Source organism: Balaenoptera physalus, assembly GCF_965194825.1.
Source record: "Balaenoptera physalus genome assembly, chromosome: 20".
NCBI classification, from domain to species: Eukaryota; Metazoa; Chordata; class Mammalia; order Artiodactyla; family Balaenopteridae; genus Balaenoptera; species Balaenoptera physalus.
In genome coordinates this window covers 23,677,368-23,695,464 of record NC_138901.1, presented here as the reverse complement: position 1 = coordinate 23,695,464, position 18,097 = coordinate 23,677,368, and the positions used below count along the sequence as shown (strand labels likewise).

The following is an 18,097-nucleotide window of genomic DNA, read 5'->3' as shown; positions in this document are numbered from 1 at the left end:
TTTTTCAGAAGCACTAGTTAATAGTTATCCCTTTGCAGCATGAACACAGCTAATTAAAAAATAGGCTAGAACCCGCGCACCACAACGAAGAGTAGTCCCCTGCAACTAGAGTAGTCGCCGCAACTAGAGAAAGCCAATCAACTGTCTAGTTCTGTAAAAAATAAGCCCTACCAATGAACACACTGATGGATGATTTTAGGTACAAAAAGACCAAAGAGCCATAAGATGAAACAACAGAGCCAGAATATAATAATCTGTAGACAAACTTAAAAACAAATAAAAGGTTTTGTGGCCTATCTGACTGATATAAATCTGCATGCAATGGATGACTTAGGTTCCTGGACCCCAACTTCTTTCTTATTTTGGTAAGTAAAGTTTTGTGGAAAAATTTCTAATAAATTATTTGCTGAGTAATGTCAAAAAATAAAAGGAACAGTGTCCTTACAATGAAGACTGCTTCTTCATTCACAAAGCACTACAATTCCTTATCCTCAATTCCAAAATTCAAAGTTTTTTTTGGCAAAACCTTGGCAACAAAATCAGACCTCACTTGGTGATACTATTTATAATCTTTATTTGGCCCATTAAATGTAACTATTTATACATATTTTGCTTCAAAAAATGCTGCAGAGTCTGCAAGGGGAGTTACATAATATATGCTACACACTCTGTACTTCTTTTCTAAAATCCAAAAAATTCTAAATTCCAAAACACATTTGATGTCTAGGATTTCTAATAAGGGACTGTGAGTCCCTAGTTCTTTTCTTTTCTATGTCCAAAGGACAACTTAAAGGCATTAGAGGGACTTGCCTGGTGGCGCAGTCGTTAAGAATCCACCTGCCAATGCAGGGGCCATGGGTTCGATCCCCGGTCCGGGAAGATCCCACATGCCGCGTAGCAAGTAAGCCCGTGCACCACAACTACTGAGCCTGCGCTCTAGAGCCCACAAGCCACAACTACTGAGCCCGCGTGCCACAACTACTGAAGCCTGCGTGCCTAGAGCCTGTGATCCACAACAAGAGAAGCCGCCGCAGTGAGAAGCCCGTGCACCTCAACGAGAAGCCCGCGCACCGCAACGAAGAGTAGTCCCCTGCTCATCACAACTAGAGAAAGCCCGCGCATAGCAATGAAGACCCGATGCAGCCAAAAATAAATAAAATAAATAAATAAATAAAAATAAAGGCATTAGAGATGATGTCATAATATTGAGTTATCAAAATGTTAAAGAACAAATTACATTTTTAGCTAAATTCATTTCTTCAGCTAATCCAGAAATCTGATAATGTTAAATGTCACTAAAAACTGGGATAGTGATATCATCAATTCATTAATTTCACATTTCTTCCCATGTCCCTAGCCCATTAATTAAAAATAATTAAGCCTCATAAACCATAAACAAATCATGTAAGTGTCACACTGAGGAGGTATGTGAACTGTGTATATGATGCTCAGAAATTTGTCCTAAAAGATATATGTCATAAAATCACTGAGTAATAAAAAGCATACTTAAATTCGACACATTGCAAAGAAAATTCTGAAACCTCATAATAATAATAAATAAAAAGTCAAAAGACAAGCCAAAGCAGCCTGTCTTAGAGAAAGCTTAGTGATCACGTCTGCTATGGTTAGTCCACTGACATGAAGTTACTACGTGACTTCTTGCTAATCAGTTCCAGATAAGTGGGAAATCACTTTGATCTACCTGGTCTGGCAATGTTCTCTAGAGTTCTTTTAGGTGAATATCAAACATGGTAAGCAGCCAGTCAGCAAAATAATTCTTGGTCTGTGGGAGGCTTATGTCCATAATATAAAAGAGAGGGTAAGAGACAGGCCTGATGGTTATCTCTATTGTGAAGCTGACTTGGGTTTCATGTGGGGAGGAAACTAAAGCACCACTGCAGTGGCTGCTAGAAGTCCCCACTGAAAAAACAATAAACATCAACTATAATCAAACGTGTGAAGGTATATTTGATTCTTCACGCTGTTTCAGTCTCTTGGTTGTTAATGAGACAGATTAGCACTTACTTGAACATATGGCAAGTCAGTTGGAAAAATCTGTTTTAGTTTTAATCCTCTAATGTACTTTTTACTTTCAAAAAAATCTTTAAGTAAAAATAATCTTATCTCAGAATGAAATAGTCCATGACAGGTTTCATGAAGAGAAAAATCTGTAGTTTTCTATGGGGTGGGGGAGGGAGATTTTAAAAGAATCAGAGCTATCAATATATTTTTATATTATTTTGGCTATTAATGTCAGTAATCATTCATTGTAAGGTAAAATATAATATAGACAGCATATTGAAAAAGATTTTCTTAAGCCTGATTGTGTTAGCTATCAACTTGAATTTTTTTTTTTTTTAACTTGAATTTCTTACAAGTATCATTCTAGAAAGAGAGTTTTGGTTTATAAGAAGGATGGGTTTATTAGTCTCCAAGTCTATTGTAAGCATCAAGCATCTGCTTTTACAGTTTTTTTAATAAAAAAATTTAAAAAAAAGGATTAATTTTCAGAAGGTTTACATATTACTTCAAGAATCATTCACAGACTATTCTTTACCATATATCAAATATTATGGTAATAATTTTTCCTGTCAATCAAAGATAAGTGCTTCTCATTATTGAAAAGGTTTGCCTTTTATGGCATACTGCACCTTTAAGCATAATACAGAATGCACAGTTATCAGCTCTCACAAGGGATACCATTTCTGTGCAACAATACCAAGACCCCAGTTGGCTGACAAGTTAGGAAATGTATATAAACACCACGTGGTGACCCACTTTTCTTATGTCCTTTGTATTGCTGGGACTTAGCTTTTTTCTTCTGTTTTGATGAACCTGATTGGCTTTCTCTTGATGCTGGAAAATAAAAGAGAAAATTGATACCAAATAATTGCTTACAACTCTAGATACAACTTAGATGAACTATCTTCACCAAAACCATGACGTTTATACAAGTACATGATGCTTTGAAAATAAGGGTACTTGTTCCTGCAAAACCATGAAGCTCAATACCAGACAGATTCCATTACTTATTCAATAAGCACTTATTATATATCAATAAATTTTAGCCTGTAACTTTAAACTCATTAAAGGAAGTCTAGCTTAATTTGGTGAGTGCTCTTAATGTTGTGTTTCTATAGTCATTAAGCAACTGACTATTGAGTTCACACTGCCATGGTACACATGGTCTGATTCTGTGATATTGTTGTTGAGTCTTAAGATCTTACCTGGCAACCAATCAGACATAGGTATATTCTTGTCCTGTGAGCTCACAAGATGATTTATGTGAGATAGTCCTCGGAGAATTGCTGATTTTTACAAAAGGACACCTTTTCTGTATACCAACTTACACTGTGATGCTGGAGGCTGTAGTTGATATCCAGTTAATTGACACCACCCTACAGGATAGAGGTCAGGGGACTCACAGTCTACCCACTGATCATATTCTTCTTCCCATCCATCAAAATGTATCCTCAAGAGACGATGAATAATTCGAGTTACTGTGGCTACACATATTAATCGTGGCTCCATGAGATCTACTGCTTCTAATTTCATTCCTACACGAAATCCGTGATTTGGAACATCCTAACATGGAGAAGCAAAATATTAACACTGGTAAAAAGAAGAATGTATAACTCTACTAACACTAAGAAAGACAAAAGAGAAGTAACATAACCAATTAACAATTTAGACCAAAAAAATCCCAAATAATTAATTACTGAAACATATGAAGGTGAAGCATATAAGAACTAGTTAGGAAATGTATTCATTCCTATTTTACTCAGATTAAAAATGAAACAAAGTTTGGAAACAAGCTTTAATGCCTATGTAAAGGAAATACATACATTGTTTTACTAATATATATTTGTTTATATTAATCTCCACTAAGAAATTCTAACATAAGGCAAAGACATTTAGATCAACAATGATTTGCATTTGGAAGCATCAAAAAGAATCCACATAAGTATTATGCTATCTTTTAAATTTACCTTATTAAATAGTTTTACTGGTGCTGCAATGGAGCCAGTTTCCCTGAGGTAGTCAAACCATTTAAAAGGAAGTTTTGTGTAACCTGAAAAACACAACTGATTTAACTAGGAGTTCACCTAAAATTAATGTAATATTAAAATGTAGACATAAAGTAATTCAGAGCACACTACAATCTCAAGTGCTAATGCTGTACAGTACAATAGTTCCTCCCTGTTATACGGATTTCCTTCTTTTTCTAGGCAGAAACAGGTGCGCCCATTTATTCTAATGCCAAAGTAACTCTCCTCTCCTCAGTGTATAAGAACTATAGACTTTTGCTTTTCAATCCTAGGCTTAGAACAGTCTAATATTTAATATTTTTTCAGTAATATTTTTCTTTCTTTGTGAGAAAGAACACTGGCTGGGCAAATACTATTTTTATAGTCTTCTGTTTTGGCTTTTCTCCTTCTTAAGAGAAAAATCCAAGGCTCAGATATTGAAATTAGGAAAGTCCCTGGTTAAGCCATATGAGCTATTTAAGGGTATGTAATCTTTTAAAAAGTCACATGGTAATCATTTTTATCTTTTAATTTTTTTTGGCCACACCACTTGGCTTGTGGGATCTTACTTCCCCCACCAGGGATCGAACCAGGGCCTCGGCAGTGAAAGCCCCGAGTCCTAACCACTGGACCGCCAGGGAATCCCCTCATATGGTAATCTAAAGATGAAAACTTGCTTTCTCTCAAAGGCTGAAGTATCTATTTTTTAAAAAAGTTAATGTATGCAGTAGCTCTTTGAGCCTACATCAACATCTCAACAGTGCTTGAGAATACCAATTCTTATTATAAAATGTACAGATGCTTAGGGAAAATTCTACACCAACGTAATTTATTAAAGCTACCTAGGATACAGTTACTTATGTTTTCAGAGCACCCCCCAGCTCTTGTTATGTACGCAGGTTTATATATACATATACACACATACTATATTTTCATACAGCAAGAAATCTAGGGCTGTGGTAAATGTTGTAAACAGGTACCATGTAAAAGGAAAGCAAGGATGAAAATCCAGTGTATATATTAGGAAGAAGTACCTCTGGGTGGAGTAAGTTCAATCATGTTAATTTCACAGAAACCAACAGGGAAAATAGAAGGGGAGGTTGCATGATAACAGAACCAGTCAGATCCATCTGCTGCTTCTGAGCCATCGATCCCAATCATCAGGAATCCATCAGCCAGCACCTTTTAAATTAACAGAATTCCAAGTATTTAAAATTAGGTAACCACAATGTTCACTGCAGCACTATTTACAATAGCCAGGACATGGAAGCAACCTAAATGTCCACTGACAGATGAATGGATAAAGAAGTTGTGGCACATATATACAATGGAATATTACTCAGCCATAAAAAGGAACAAAACTGAGTTATTTGTAGTGAGGTGGATGGACCTAGAGTCTGTCATACATAATGAAGTAAGTCAGAGAGAGGAAAACAAATACCGGATGCTAATGCACATATATGGAAAAAAATGGTACTGATGAACCTAGTGGCAGGGCAGGAATAAAGATGCAGGCGTAGAGAACGGACTTCAGGACATGGAGGTGGGGGGAAGGGGAAGCTGGGACGAAGTGAGAGAGTAGCAGTGACATATATACACTACCAAATGTAAAATGGATGGCTAGTGGGAAGCACAGGGAGATCAGCTCGATGCTTTGTGACCACCTAGAGGGGTGGGATAGGGAGGGTAGGAGGGAGGCTCAAGAGGGAGGGGATATGGGGATATATGTATACATATAGCTGATTCACTTTGTTGTACAGCAGAAACACAACATTGTAAAGCAATTATACTCCAATAAAGATGTAAAAAAAAAAATTAGGTACCACTATTTTAAAAATGATCCTTTAAGTGACATTCTAAAAGAAAGGAAAATCTATTACATAAAGATCTCTTAAAAGTGAAAAATGTTTCTTTATTTAATTATCTTAAATAACTGAAATTATAATGAAAAAAATCTGTGCAAGTTCTAGTGTGTTCCAGAAATAACAGCATGGTTACACAGAAGTGATTTCAGAGGTCTAGGGAAAACAGTACCTCTGCCAATGGCCAAGGCTGTCTGCTGCTGTGGCGTGATGAAAGTGGGCTGAGTGCTCTTTTACGATTTAACTATCTAGTCTCAGCTAAGCTTTAAATCTTACTCAGTAATAACTTTATTTCCTTCTGATTTATCACATAGAGAAGTTTTTCTAAACCTTTTACGCCTTCCTCAAGCTCCAGCTTTACCTCTCATGCTCTGGATGATCATGCTCCTCTATCACAGAAACTACGTGAGGGGCCTCACAAGTCCATCCTTTGCACCTCAAATTGTTGTAAGTAGTAGTCCTTTCTTTGCCCCTCAAGACAAACTTCTCCATCTTGACCCATTGTCACTGGTACCTTGCTCCTAAAACACCATCTCTTATACTCTAATGTCTCCCAATTCCCATTACATTAAAAATATTTTATTTTGAAACAGTTCACACTTACAGAAGAGATACAAGAATAGTACAATGAATTCCTATATACTCTTCACCCAGAGACTCAATTCAAGTTATATACTATGTAACTCCTTGAAGTCTGACTTCTGTCCTGACCCTACTAAACTGCTAAACTCACCGATGACCTCCTAGTTTGTCAAATCCAGTGCCTTTTTTCCAACACTTCAGCCTCCCTTGCAGTATCCCATACCAGTTGACTACTCAATTTTTTGAAACATTTATTCCCATACTCTCACTACATACAGTCTACTGATCCATCTTCTCACCTCTGTGTTCATTCGTTCACATTATTTTGGTGGCCACCCTTTCACTTCCAACTCTTGTTTCTGATTTTAGCCCTTTTCTTTTGTTTTCATGATGGCATCCACTCTTCAATGGTTGACTTTTATGCCAACAATTTCTCAAGTTTTATCATGAGTTTGTCACCCTCCCAGTGTCTCAGTCCTGCATTTTACCTGCATGCTGAACATATTCTCTGAGAGTTAGTACCGGGCATCAAACCAACAACTTCCTTCTCCTGCTCCTTTCAAAGGCAATCAATCACTGGGTCCCCACAGCTCTCCCTAAACATTCAGTCCCTTTATCCTTGCCATTAACTAACTCTCTCTCCATTATGTTGTTTGATATTATTGCTTTCAGCCTTCCTCTATGGACATCTCCCCTCTTACACAGTTAAACTTTCCTTTGGTATGACCTCTGTTCATTCCAGAAACCTTTACCAACTTAACCTGTTCATAAAGAAAACTCAAACAGCCTGACCAAGCATTAAAGACTGCATAATCTAATTCCACATCATCTTTTTGTCTTTGCCTGCAGGTTCCTTTCTCCTAGTTATTTCTACCATATTGGATATGTACACTAACTTTCTCTTCAACCTTAACAGCTCTAAGACCTCTGGAAAGGACTACCTCCACTCACATGGGATTTCTCCCTTTCTAAATACAGCTGACTGGATCAGGGGTTAGTATTCAACCTTCAGAGGACCAGGCCAAAGGCTGGGCTCAGTTGTTTAGATTCTCTCTCAGTAATTAGAATTAACAGACACAGAGATAGTAGTCAAGCCATCGGTCGGAGCTGGCACTGAAAGGTTGTGATACAGACAGGGACAGGGGCTACCATGTGCAGACTGAGTGAGCAGGACACCAACAGAGAAAGAGTGAAAGAAGAGTGGTGCAGACAGAGCACAGGTGGACTAAAGAGGCCCCCGAGAGGTGGAGGATGACACTAAGCTTATGCCTTCCCAGGTCGCATCCCTGTGTCCCTGCATGTCTGTGAGCGTGCCCACTGCAACCTTAGAGTAACTTTCCTAGAGCCCACTTGAGCGGGTTTCTGTTCCTTATAAACAAAAAGCCTGGTCCAGAATATTCAAAGCAACTTGTTTGATGTGTACTGTGTGTGAACCACTCTCCATTTCCTAAATGTGGCCTGTACTTTCCACTCTTGATGCTTTTGTGCATATTCACTTTCCATGGCACAATTTCCTCCTGCATCTCTGCTTGGCAGAGTTTTTCCCATCCTTCGAGACAAAGTTTTCAAATGTCCTCTCTTCCATAAAGCTTTCCCTGATTCCTCTGAGAAGATGTGACCTCTTCTTTATTTGAAGTCCAACAGTACTTGTACCTTTCTTAGATCATAGTTGATCTTGTATGTTAAACTTATTTTCATACATCTTATCTTGTTCTACAAGACTGTAAGCTTCTTAAAGTCCAAACCAAACCTAGCATGGCAAGAATTCATAAAGTATTTTCTGAGTGAAGCTGGGTATTCTACTCGCTGGACACTTATTTTCCTTTCACATAGAGTATGGCACAATGGCGCTGGTTCCCAAACCTGGCTGATTTTCAGAATTACCGAGAGAACTTTTTATTTTCTTTCTTTTTTAAACAAATACAGATATCTGGGCAATAATTCTTGTGATTCTGATTGAGTAGGTCTGGAGTAGGTCATGGAAATCTATGTTTTAAATAGTACCAGGTGGTTTGGATCACTAGTCAGGTGAAGAAGAAGAACAAGGGTTTGGAGCCTGTCTGGTCTAGCTGTGTGACCTGAACACAAGTGTTTGGGACATGGCAGCCATCACAACTGTTTTTAATTCTTCTGGCTTAAGGCTTAAAACTGTGTTGAAATGCAAATCACAATTTAGTTACACCTTTATGTAAGCAGATTCTGGATCAATGGTTCTTAACCTTGGTTGTACCTGAGAATCACCTGGGGACTTAAAAAAAAAAAAAAACAACCAATGCTAGGGCCCCAAACCAGACTGATTAAATCAGAATGGGGGTGCGGGGTCGGGGAAGAGGCCTAGTCAATGGTATTTTTTTTTGTTCCCCACGAGATTCTGATGCCTACTGAGAACTGAGAATCACTCTTCTGCATCTTTTTATAAAAACAGTTTCAGAAAAAAAACAAAAACAAAAACAAACAGTTTCAGAAGAGAAGAAAAAAAGAGAAAAGAAGTAAAGTACTACTAAAACGGAAAAAAAAAAGCACACAAAGGAAACGTAGGAAACTGAAGATAAACTTGGCCTTGTTACAAATTCTGTGCTGGACAAGCTTTGACCAGGAAGTAAGTTAAATAAATAGTCCTCCTCTAACTTAAGGATATACTTCCATAAAATAAAGGTAGCAGACTCAAGATAACAATCTTGACAACAAGATATATAAAAAGAAAAGCTCCTAAGAGAATTCAAATTTATTTTGAAATTACTAGTAACGTTCTCCCCAGTGAAGATGCAGATGCACACATTTTATGTCAAAATGAATGTTAGGGGCCTCCTTCTCCTATTACTTTAAACCTAGTCCCTATAACTGCATTTCTATATTTTAAAACCTATTTTCTTACCTTTCTAATGGTCGCAACACATATTGTGGAAAGATTTAATGGGTCTATAGCTTCCAATTTCATTCCTTCTTTGAACCATTCCCCACTCTGGTCTACTTCTTTTACCTGAAGAATTACATGAAAGTACATCTACTGTCACAAGTGTTATCAGTTAATAATTAAAATAATACCAAGTTGAAATAGTTTACCAGATGAAAATACCAAGTGTCTTCTCCTACCTACCTAATATATTATAACTCATACTTCCATTAGGGAATAGAGAGAATTCAGGCAAATAGAACTGAAGAATGATTATAATCAACAGTTGTGACATATATGGATTACAAGGTCTTAAACCTTTTAGGTGAACATATGTAATTACGATTTCCATAATATTAGGAAAAAACCCACAACCCTCTTTCAAACCTAATTTACAAATGAGGGTTCTTATAAAAACTTCTTACCTTAGCAAATAAATGTGGTGGTGTATCAAAATGTCCATCCTGTTTCTTTGTAATATCTACAAGGAAAAGTTACATACTAATCTGTCAGCATTTGTGAGAAGACCAAAAACCACGTTTCTTTGAAGGTTTCAAACTCACAAGGTATGTATACTCTAAAACATGGCAAAAATACGTGCCTTCTACATTTATGGCGAATAATATTCTTTAAAAGTCTTTCTCTCTTTAGAGTACATGTGCTGTTAAATACATTCAGCCAATCAGAATGCTGGAAATTCCCTAGTTAGGGAATTACAACTTTAGAAAGTATGTTTTAATGTGTTTAGTATTAAGTCTAACCACATTTAATTTCACTATTTCAACTAAAATTTAATGGAAAGGGAAAGGTTATCTTTAGTTCTTTCAAACAGGCTGGATAAAAAAGTGTTAGAAAACAAATGTAGTTGTGACCAAAAGTGCATTATTTTTTACTTGAGCACAAGTGGAAGGAATATAAAGGAATTGTTAGGACATTAATATCCTGGTGTGAAACTTTCCTAATTAAGGTAGAATAAGCAGCCCCGGCAACTAGTTTTGATCTATGCTATTCTGCAGAGAAAAATAACCAAGTGGTACAATTTAGCCTCAATGATATTTTCAACAGGAGTTCTTGTGACAGGTGCTTACCAGATCTTTTGAATCGATGGCCTATGCTTCGAGACCAACCGATATGATGGATTAATGGGCTGTGCATATGGCACCAGAAGTCATCTGTTCTATCTTCACTCTCTTCATACACTAGTCTTAATCTTCCTCCAATTACACTTTCCACCACTGCCACTCGTGTTCGACACAAATGCCTCTTGTCAACCACTTCTACTCTCATGCAAGGTTTGAAAGGATACTGCATGCTCTCTGAAACCTTGAAACAAAAGCAGAACTGTTGGGAATTCATGACAAAGGTCTACAAATAATTTTAGTATTGTACTATAAAAATACTGAGTGCACTCGATAGTTAACATAGGTCATCTGACTCACTAATTGAAACAATTCCTTAAAAAACTTCGAAGTTACTCCATTTTTTAGAGTTCTCATTTGCCACTTCAGTCCTTTCTAAGATCCTGCCTTTACCTTTTGTGAGAAATCGGGAGGAAGTGTTTTGGCACCAGTAAGTCGTTTCACTAGAAAAGCTTTCCAGTTTGTATACTTATGCTGAATAGCTAAAACAAAAGAAATAACCAGTTACACTTTAGCAAAGAATAGAATTGCTTCATAAGCTGTTTCTTAAAAAAAAAAAAGTAACAAATTTCCCTGCAATTAAAGTTCTCAAGAAGAGTAACAAAAATAGGGAAATAAGCATGTCTTGCTAGCAAATAAGTTACTTGAAACCAAAAAATATTATTTTAATTTCTATGTCACTTTAATGTTACTAAGTATAAAACTGCATTAAAGTGCAAATACTTACGCTACAGTAAGGGTAAAGAAGCTACTCACTTCTAGGAGGGACAAGAGGTTTTCCACTGGCTGCACACCAACCAACTGGATGGATATCAGAACCACATATATTGCACCAGAAGTCCAGACCAGAATCATTTTCAAATCCTTCATATCTTAAAAGGGCATTGTAGCCTGAAACCAACAAAGCAATTGCCGCATAATAAGAAAACCAAATGAAATGAAACAGGATATAGCTGCTGGTAGTGGCTGTCAAATGTCAGTGAGCATCTGAAACAGATTCATGTGCAGGGCTTGTGAACAGACAGATAGCTGGGCCCCACACCCCAGAGATCCAGATTTAGTAGATCTTGGGTGAGCCTGAGAATCTGCATTTATAACAAGTTCCCAGAGGCTGCTGTCACTAATGGTATAGATGAAACTTTGAGAACTATCCGAACAATGTAATTAGTTTAACTGTTTTCAGAGCATGGCCTACTCCTCTGAATATATTTCAACTTGACCCATAGTTTCTTAAATTCTAGAAAAGAAATTCTCAGTTAAAAGAGGGGTGGGAAAGTTCTATTAGAATGTGTAATTTTGGAAATAAAGACGACTGTGGTAAGTTAGTATAACCTTGTTAAGTCACAGAAATCCAGTTAAAGTATATTTCAAAGAAACTGCTTTATCCAAGTGATCAGGTGACCAAATTATTTTTGGATAATTTGGATGTGGCTCCTTTAAGAGCCTAAACTTTTCTGTCTTGTTTATTTGGAAATAAGATTTGAAAATGCGAGGTAAAAAAGTTCAATAAACACAAACAAAAGTATGTGAAATCACTTAAAATCTATATGTACTAAACAAATCGGAAGAATTATTTCCTGAAAAGAACAAATAGTATATGATATATATTGTTTATAGTTTAATAAACCTTGTATTGATAATAAATTAAGGTTTAATTTAAGGCCTTGAGTGGAATAAAAAAGGCCCAATAAACTTGTATTTCAGGCTGGGAGCTAAGTTCAGTCAGCATTTTCATGTGTTAATATTTATGATGAAAACTTACAGCAGTAAACTTTTAGTTTTAAAATTCAATAATTCACAGAACAACTCATGACTCTGCTAACTGTTGCTGATTCTGGGTTCATGATCAATATCAGGCTCATTTCTAAAATGTCAATAAAGGGGCTTAAAATGAGACATAAGTTGCAATTAGATAAAACAGAAATGTAAAACCAGATGGAAGATAGAAATAATTCTTGGATATTAAATACATTGATCTTTACAGCCATTTAAATGCAACGGATTTAAACATCAAGCAAAAAAAATATATACTGCTGTTTTCAATTAAGGTGTACAGAATAATACAAGCATTTAGAGAATGCTTATATAGCTGGGGAAATGTTTCAAGGAAAAGGTGGGAACTGAACTGGGTTAAATACGGTAAGTGAGAGAGTGAGAGTGAGTAAAGGCATGGAGGTGACACGGAACATGCTGTATGAGACAGGAGGAAAACTAATCTCACCAGAACAGATCATTTATGTTGGGGAACAAGAAAAAATCTGGCCAGTGGTGTATGGTGAAACTCATCAATAGCTGTAAATGCTGACCATCCTGATCCTTTAAGGACAAAGAAGCCATTAAAGACAGAAAAATGGAATTGAGATCATTTTTAGGTAAATTAAGTCTATCAGCAGTACATAGGGAGCAATACGCAGGGTGTCTGGGGGAGAATGGCTGGACATAAGCCTAGAAAGAGTAGGAGGAGTAAGATACCTCGTCCAGTAATCTCAGGACAACTTTTATCATCTGAGTGGTTGCTCCCCCTCTGAAGTACTACAGTGTCCTACTACATCACTCACTAAGCACCTTGTGTTAAAATGTATTCAATATTTAGCAGATGTGAGCTCGCTGAAAAAACCAAATCTTATACATCTGCATGTCACCTGCCCACGGTGTCTAACACAGCAGACACCTAATGCATTTACTTCATGAGCAACAATGTAATAAGGGCTGGGGTACTTGGAAGAGGTGGGAATGAAGAAAAAGGTAGTACGCAAAATAGATGAAATTTTCATCACTAGTTTACTTCTCATATTATGGACCATATCACTTTTTTTTAGTACTTCGACTTTTTTGTTACTTTCCAAAGCATCTCCCTCTATCAGGGGTTGGTAAACTATTTATGGCCCACAGATCTGGCCTACTGCCTGATGTTTTTTAGTTTGCCATCTAAGAATGGTTTTTACATTTTTAAATAGCTGAAAAAAAAATCAGAGATAAAGTAATATTTTATGACATGTAACAATAAATAAAGTTTTACTGGAACACAGTCATGCCTATTCATTTATGTACTGCTTCGGCTGCCTCTATGCTATGATGCTAAGTTAAATGGTTATGACAGAGACTGCATTGCTCACAAAGCTGAAAATATTTACTGTCTGGTCTTTTACAGAAAAAAATTTGCTAACCTCTGCCCTACATCATACTTATTTGGCAATACTTGAAAATTTACAAATATGCTTTCTTATAAGTTAAGAATATAACTGACATTTTTAAAGTAAATTATTACACATGCTTTTCACCTGCTAATTTTACAATCCCAGCAATCCAGAAGACTTTGGTAGGTAGGCTGCAGTCTGTATTGGGAACTTCTACTCTCACATTTTCTGAGATATCACCCCAGCAGGTCCCCATAGGTGCCTGTCATATAAAAATTATTAAATTATCATCTTATTAAATAAAGCCTAAAACACATCATTCAAAATTAAGCACTACTATCAATCATGGAAACATTAAACTAAAAATACCGTTTAATTCATTCATTTTTCTCTAAAAATATAATGGTTATTCCCTGTGTCACAGAATTCTACTTGGAAAAAGCCGATGTCAGGGACAAGCTCAAGATGAAGAGAATTCACATATATTAGAATAGATCCATGTCGAGTTCAAAATTCAGTACTGCCCTAAAACAAGACTTGGCAGCAATTTTTGTAAAATCCAAATTACAAACTTGATAGTAGGTTTCAAAGGAAAAAGCTGATTTAAGAAATTCATTATTTTTAATATGAACTGAATGAATGTACTTTACCTTAACCTCTAATTTTAAAAGATCTGGTCAAAGAGCAGAAAGAAGGATACTTCCAATCAGCAATGTGGTTTCAGTAACATAAACAAAACTTAGTTATCTATAGTTTCAACTTCAGTTAAATTCATAGAATAGAAATATAGTCTGCTACAACTGACCTGTGGCAAAAGCACCAGATAAAGTTATTAAAAAGGTGGAGTTGAAGAGTTTTTGGAGAATCGTACCATGGTAAATTGTTAAATAATTTATTATTTCAAAATTTCTCACGCAGGAATTAACATAAACAAAGAGAAAACTTCCAGTGTTAGATCTGGTAATAAATAGCCTCCACACAAATGGTTAAGATGGGGACTCAGAAAACCTATTAAATGAATACCATGAAGGGATTTTCCAAAATTTAATGTTTCCAAATTACAATTTCCATTATATTTTAATCCTTAAATTTGAGGCAGTTTACAATTATTTGGAATTTAGCAATGGTTAACTAAACCAAATAAATGAATATAGGAATTTAAATGCTGATAATACCAAACAGTTTCTGCGGTCCTTGATAATCAGTTCCTCATTAAATACAATTTAGAACCTTGATCACAGAAAAAAGGATTAGGTAAGGTTATAAAAGACCTGATAATATGAACAAATCAGGAAAAGACAAAATAGCTTCAAAGCTAAAAGATGACTAAACAAAGATATCCAAGAGTCACACAAACTAGTCCATCTGAACACTGGGCAAATGTCTTCCATGCAAGGCTGCTCATACTTGGGTGGATGCTAACCCAACAGGATTAGTGTGAAACAGTACTCAACCCTTATGCTCTCAATAGTTTAAGGAATTTCTGAAGGAGAGGAAGAAAATGTCAAACAACACTGAACTAGGGTAAGTCTAGAAACCAAACACAGAATCAACTTATGGCTATTTTTTAAAGTAGCAAGCAATGAATATACTTCTATCACTTGGAGACAGTGGCCTATCTCAACTATTTGTAATTCTGGAAGGATACACATAACTATCTTCCTGAGCTGTGCAAAAAAAATAATACATCGATTATGACTACCTCTTTTTGCTTTTTTTAAATTGAAAGAATGGACTCTTCAGGTTCTGTGATCTCCCCCTATATCATTCTAGACTGTAGGGCCATCCCTATTGCCAGCAGATATGATTAGAAAAGGAGAGGCTGGAAAGAAGATAGGTAACAGATTAAGCTACCATATATTAACACAAAGACCATGTGTTAATTTCTGTGAGGATGAACCAATTAGAGCAGACAGATGCAGTGAAATGTATGCATTAAATTAAGGTCGGATAGCCATTCCTCTTTGTTTGGCTGCCAAATCTTGTGGAATGGGCTTTATTTTTCACTGAGAAGGAAGACGCGTGGTTATGCTGACAAGTTGTGTGTTAGGTGGGCACACTGCTAAATGAATTTGGCATACAGGACTGACTCCCTTTTGAGCTAGATGTGACTATGTCATACTGACTTTTTTTTTTAAGTCTTAACAATTGTTTGGAGAAAATAACTTCTGGTCACATTTTACTAAAGAGAATGTGTCAATATGCTCACTTAGAAAATAAAGTTAATGCTCACTTTAGTGGGGGATGTTATGTTTTGCTCCCTACAGTCTGGATTGGTATAGGAGAAAGTAGCAGAAAGTGACATTTGTTCTTGCCTGTAAGGTTGTGGTTCTGCTAGGCCCTCTTAAACCAATCCATATGGCTCACTCTAAGAAAAAAAAATGAAGAAACAAAAACAAAAACAAAAAAGAGCACCATAGTCATCGCATAGCATGTGCTCAATGTGTTGAAATAATAAAGTCATTTCATAGATATATCTGCCCTTTTGTTTAAAATGAATATTCTTAAGTGTGGAAGACTAAATGACCCAGGGCTTGAGAGCCATCTTCATCCAAGTCATCTGTCTTCTCTTGCTGGCAGGAGGGATACCTCTGAAAGTCTGGATTGGCATAGCATGAACTAGCAGAACCATAATTTACAGGTAACAACAAATTTACCTTCCAGACTCAGGACGAGAGGTCCACCTCAGGCTCCTCCCAAACCAGGAAGATCTGCTTCACCACTTCCTGCTCCAGGGCCACTCGTGAGGGCTATCTGGGAGCGACTCTCCTTCCCTGCAAGGTACGCTGTCATCAGGTCCTGCAGGACATGGCCAAATCCAAATGTTGAGGGCTCCCCAACACAAATGTATGATAACCTCCACCTGACTGTCTATCTGTAAGAAAGTAATTGGGTGGGATTCTTACTTTTCTGTGCTTTAAGAATATTCCCAGATAGTCCAACAGCTCAGATGGCTAGTATTTAGACTGTCGGAGGGCTGACACACTGTACAGGTGATGTTTTATGGGAGAAATACAGATTTCCCTCCATAGAGCTGACAACCTACAACTTTTGATAATCACAATCTTCAGCAGTGACAAAGAATTTAAGTGGGCAGAAGTTAGCCTTCAAGTTGCACGTAGGTAACTATTATTGATCCTAATAATGATATGGCAAATATACAAAAAGCCACCATTAAAATACTTTGACTAATAGGCATTATGATGACTAAAATGAACCTAGTAGAGAAAGACAGACTATTATTTGGCCAAAAAGGGGAGAAAACATTATAGGAAATTAACTAGAAAGAAATTACAACTCCTAAGTATTATTTGCTAGAACTGATAGGAAGTAGAAACAGAAAAAAAAATTGTTCCCTCTTTCCCCAGAAAGTCCACTCACCTTTTGATTTGATAACAGAATCTATTGGGTTGGCCAAAAAGTTCATTCAGTTTTTCCATAAGATGGCTCTAGTAGCCCTTAGCTGTCTTTAACTTCATTTGAAACAATTTTGTTAGACTGTATTGTGACAGCTGTTGTATCAGTGTGCACTTAAAAAAAAAAACTTATCAAAACTGGTGAATTTTTGTGTAGCCATTTTAATACTGAAGATGGAAGAAAAAAAGCAAAATTTCCAGCGTATCATGCTTTATTATTTCAAGAAAGGTAAAAACGCAACTAAAACGCAAAAAAAGATTTGTGCAGTGTATGGAGAAGGTGCTGTGACTGATGGAACGTGTCAGTGGTTTGCGAAGCTTCGTGCTGGAGATTTCTCGCTGGACGATGCTCCACGGTCAGGTAGACCAGTTGAAGTTGACAGCGATCAAACTGAGACATTAATTGAGAACAATCAACGCTATACCACGCGGGAGATAGTCAACATACTCAAAATATCCAAATCAAGCGCTGAAAATCATTTGCACCAGCTTGGTTATGTTAATCGCTTTGGTGTTTGGGTTCCACGTAAGTTAAGTGGAAAAAACCTTCTTAACCGTATTTCCGCATGGGATTCTCTACTGAAATGTAATGAAAACGTTACATTTTTAAAACAAATTGTGATGGGTGATGAAAAGTGGATACTGTACAATAATGTGGAATGGAAAAGATTGTGGGGCAAGCGAAATGAACCGCCACCAACCACACCAAAGGCCGGTCTTCATCCAGAGAAGGTGATGCCGTGTACATGGTGGGATTGGAAGGGAGTCCTCTATTATGAGCTCCTTCCGGAAAGCCAAAAGGTTAATTCCAACAAGTACTGCTCCCAATTAGACCAACTGGAAGCAGCACTTTGCATCGGCAAAGCGTCTGGAATTAGTCAACAGAAAATGCATAATCTTCCATCAGGATAATGCAAGACCACGTGTTTCTCTGATGACCAGGCAAAAACTGTTCCAGCTTGGCTGGGAAGTTCTGATTCATCCACTGTATTCACCAGACATTGCACCTTTGGATTTCTACTTACTTTGGTCTTTACAAA

At 36.8% G+C, this 18,097-nt stretch overlaps 1 protein-coding gene and 1 pseudogene across 23 annotated transcripts in view; one reads left to right on the top strand and one right to left on the bottom strand.

The window, feature by feature from the left end:
- LOC309649851 (diphthamide biosynthesis protein 3 pseudogene) overlaps nt 1-18,097 on the top strand; it is a 185,968-nt pseudogene that overhangs the window by 65,000 nt on the left and 102,871 nt on the right. The window lies entirely within an intron of this gene.
- The window catches only part of MBTD1 (mbt domain containing 1), a 68,778-nt gene that overhangs the window by 9,939 nt on the left and 40,742 nt on the right, over nt 1-18,097 (bottom strand). For all 22 annotated transcript variants that reach the window (XM_082440348.1, XM_082440349.1, XM_082440366.1 and 19 more), the window contains 10 exons: nt 13,786-13,903; nt 11,261-11,395; nt 10,898-10,986; nt 10,454-10,688; nt 9,791-9,846; nt 9,348-9,452; nt 5,063-5,210; nt 3,990-4,072; nt 3,351-3,585; nt 2,779-2,856 (listed from right to left, as the gene is read on the bottom strand). In XM_082440348.1, coding sequence (XP_082296474.1) covers nt 2,779-2,856; nt 3,351-3,585; nt 3,990-4,072; nt 5,063-5,210; nt 9,348-9,452; nt 9,791-9,846; nt 10,454-10,688; nt 10,898-10,986; nt 11,261-11,395; nt 13,786-13,903 — 1,282 coding nt within the window. The remainder of the gene's footprint in view (nt 1-2,778; nt 2,857-3,350; nt 3,586-3,989; nt 4,073-5,062; nt 5,211-9,347; nt 9,453-9,790; nt 9,847-10,453; nt 10,689-10,897; nt 10,987-11,260; nt 11,396-13,785; nt 13,904-18,097) is intronic.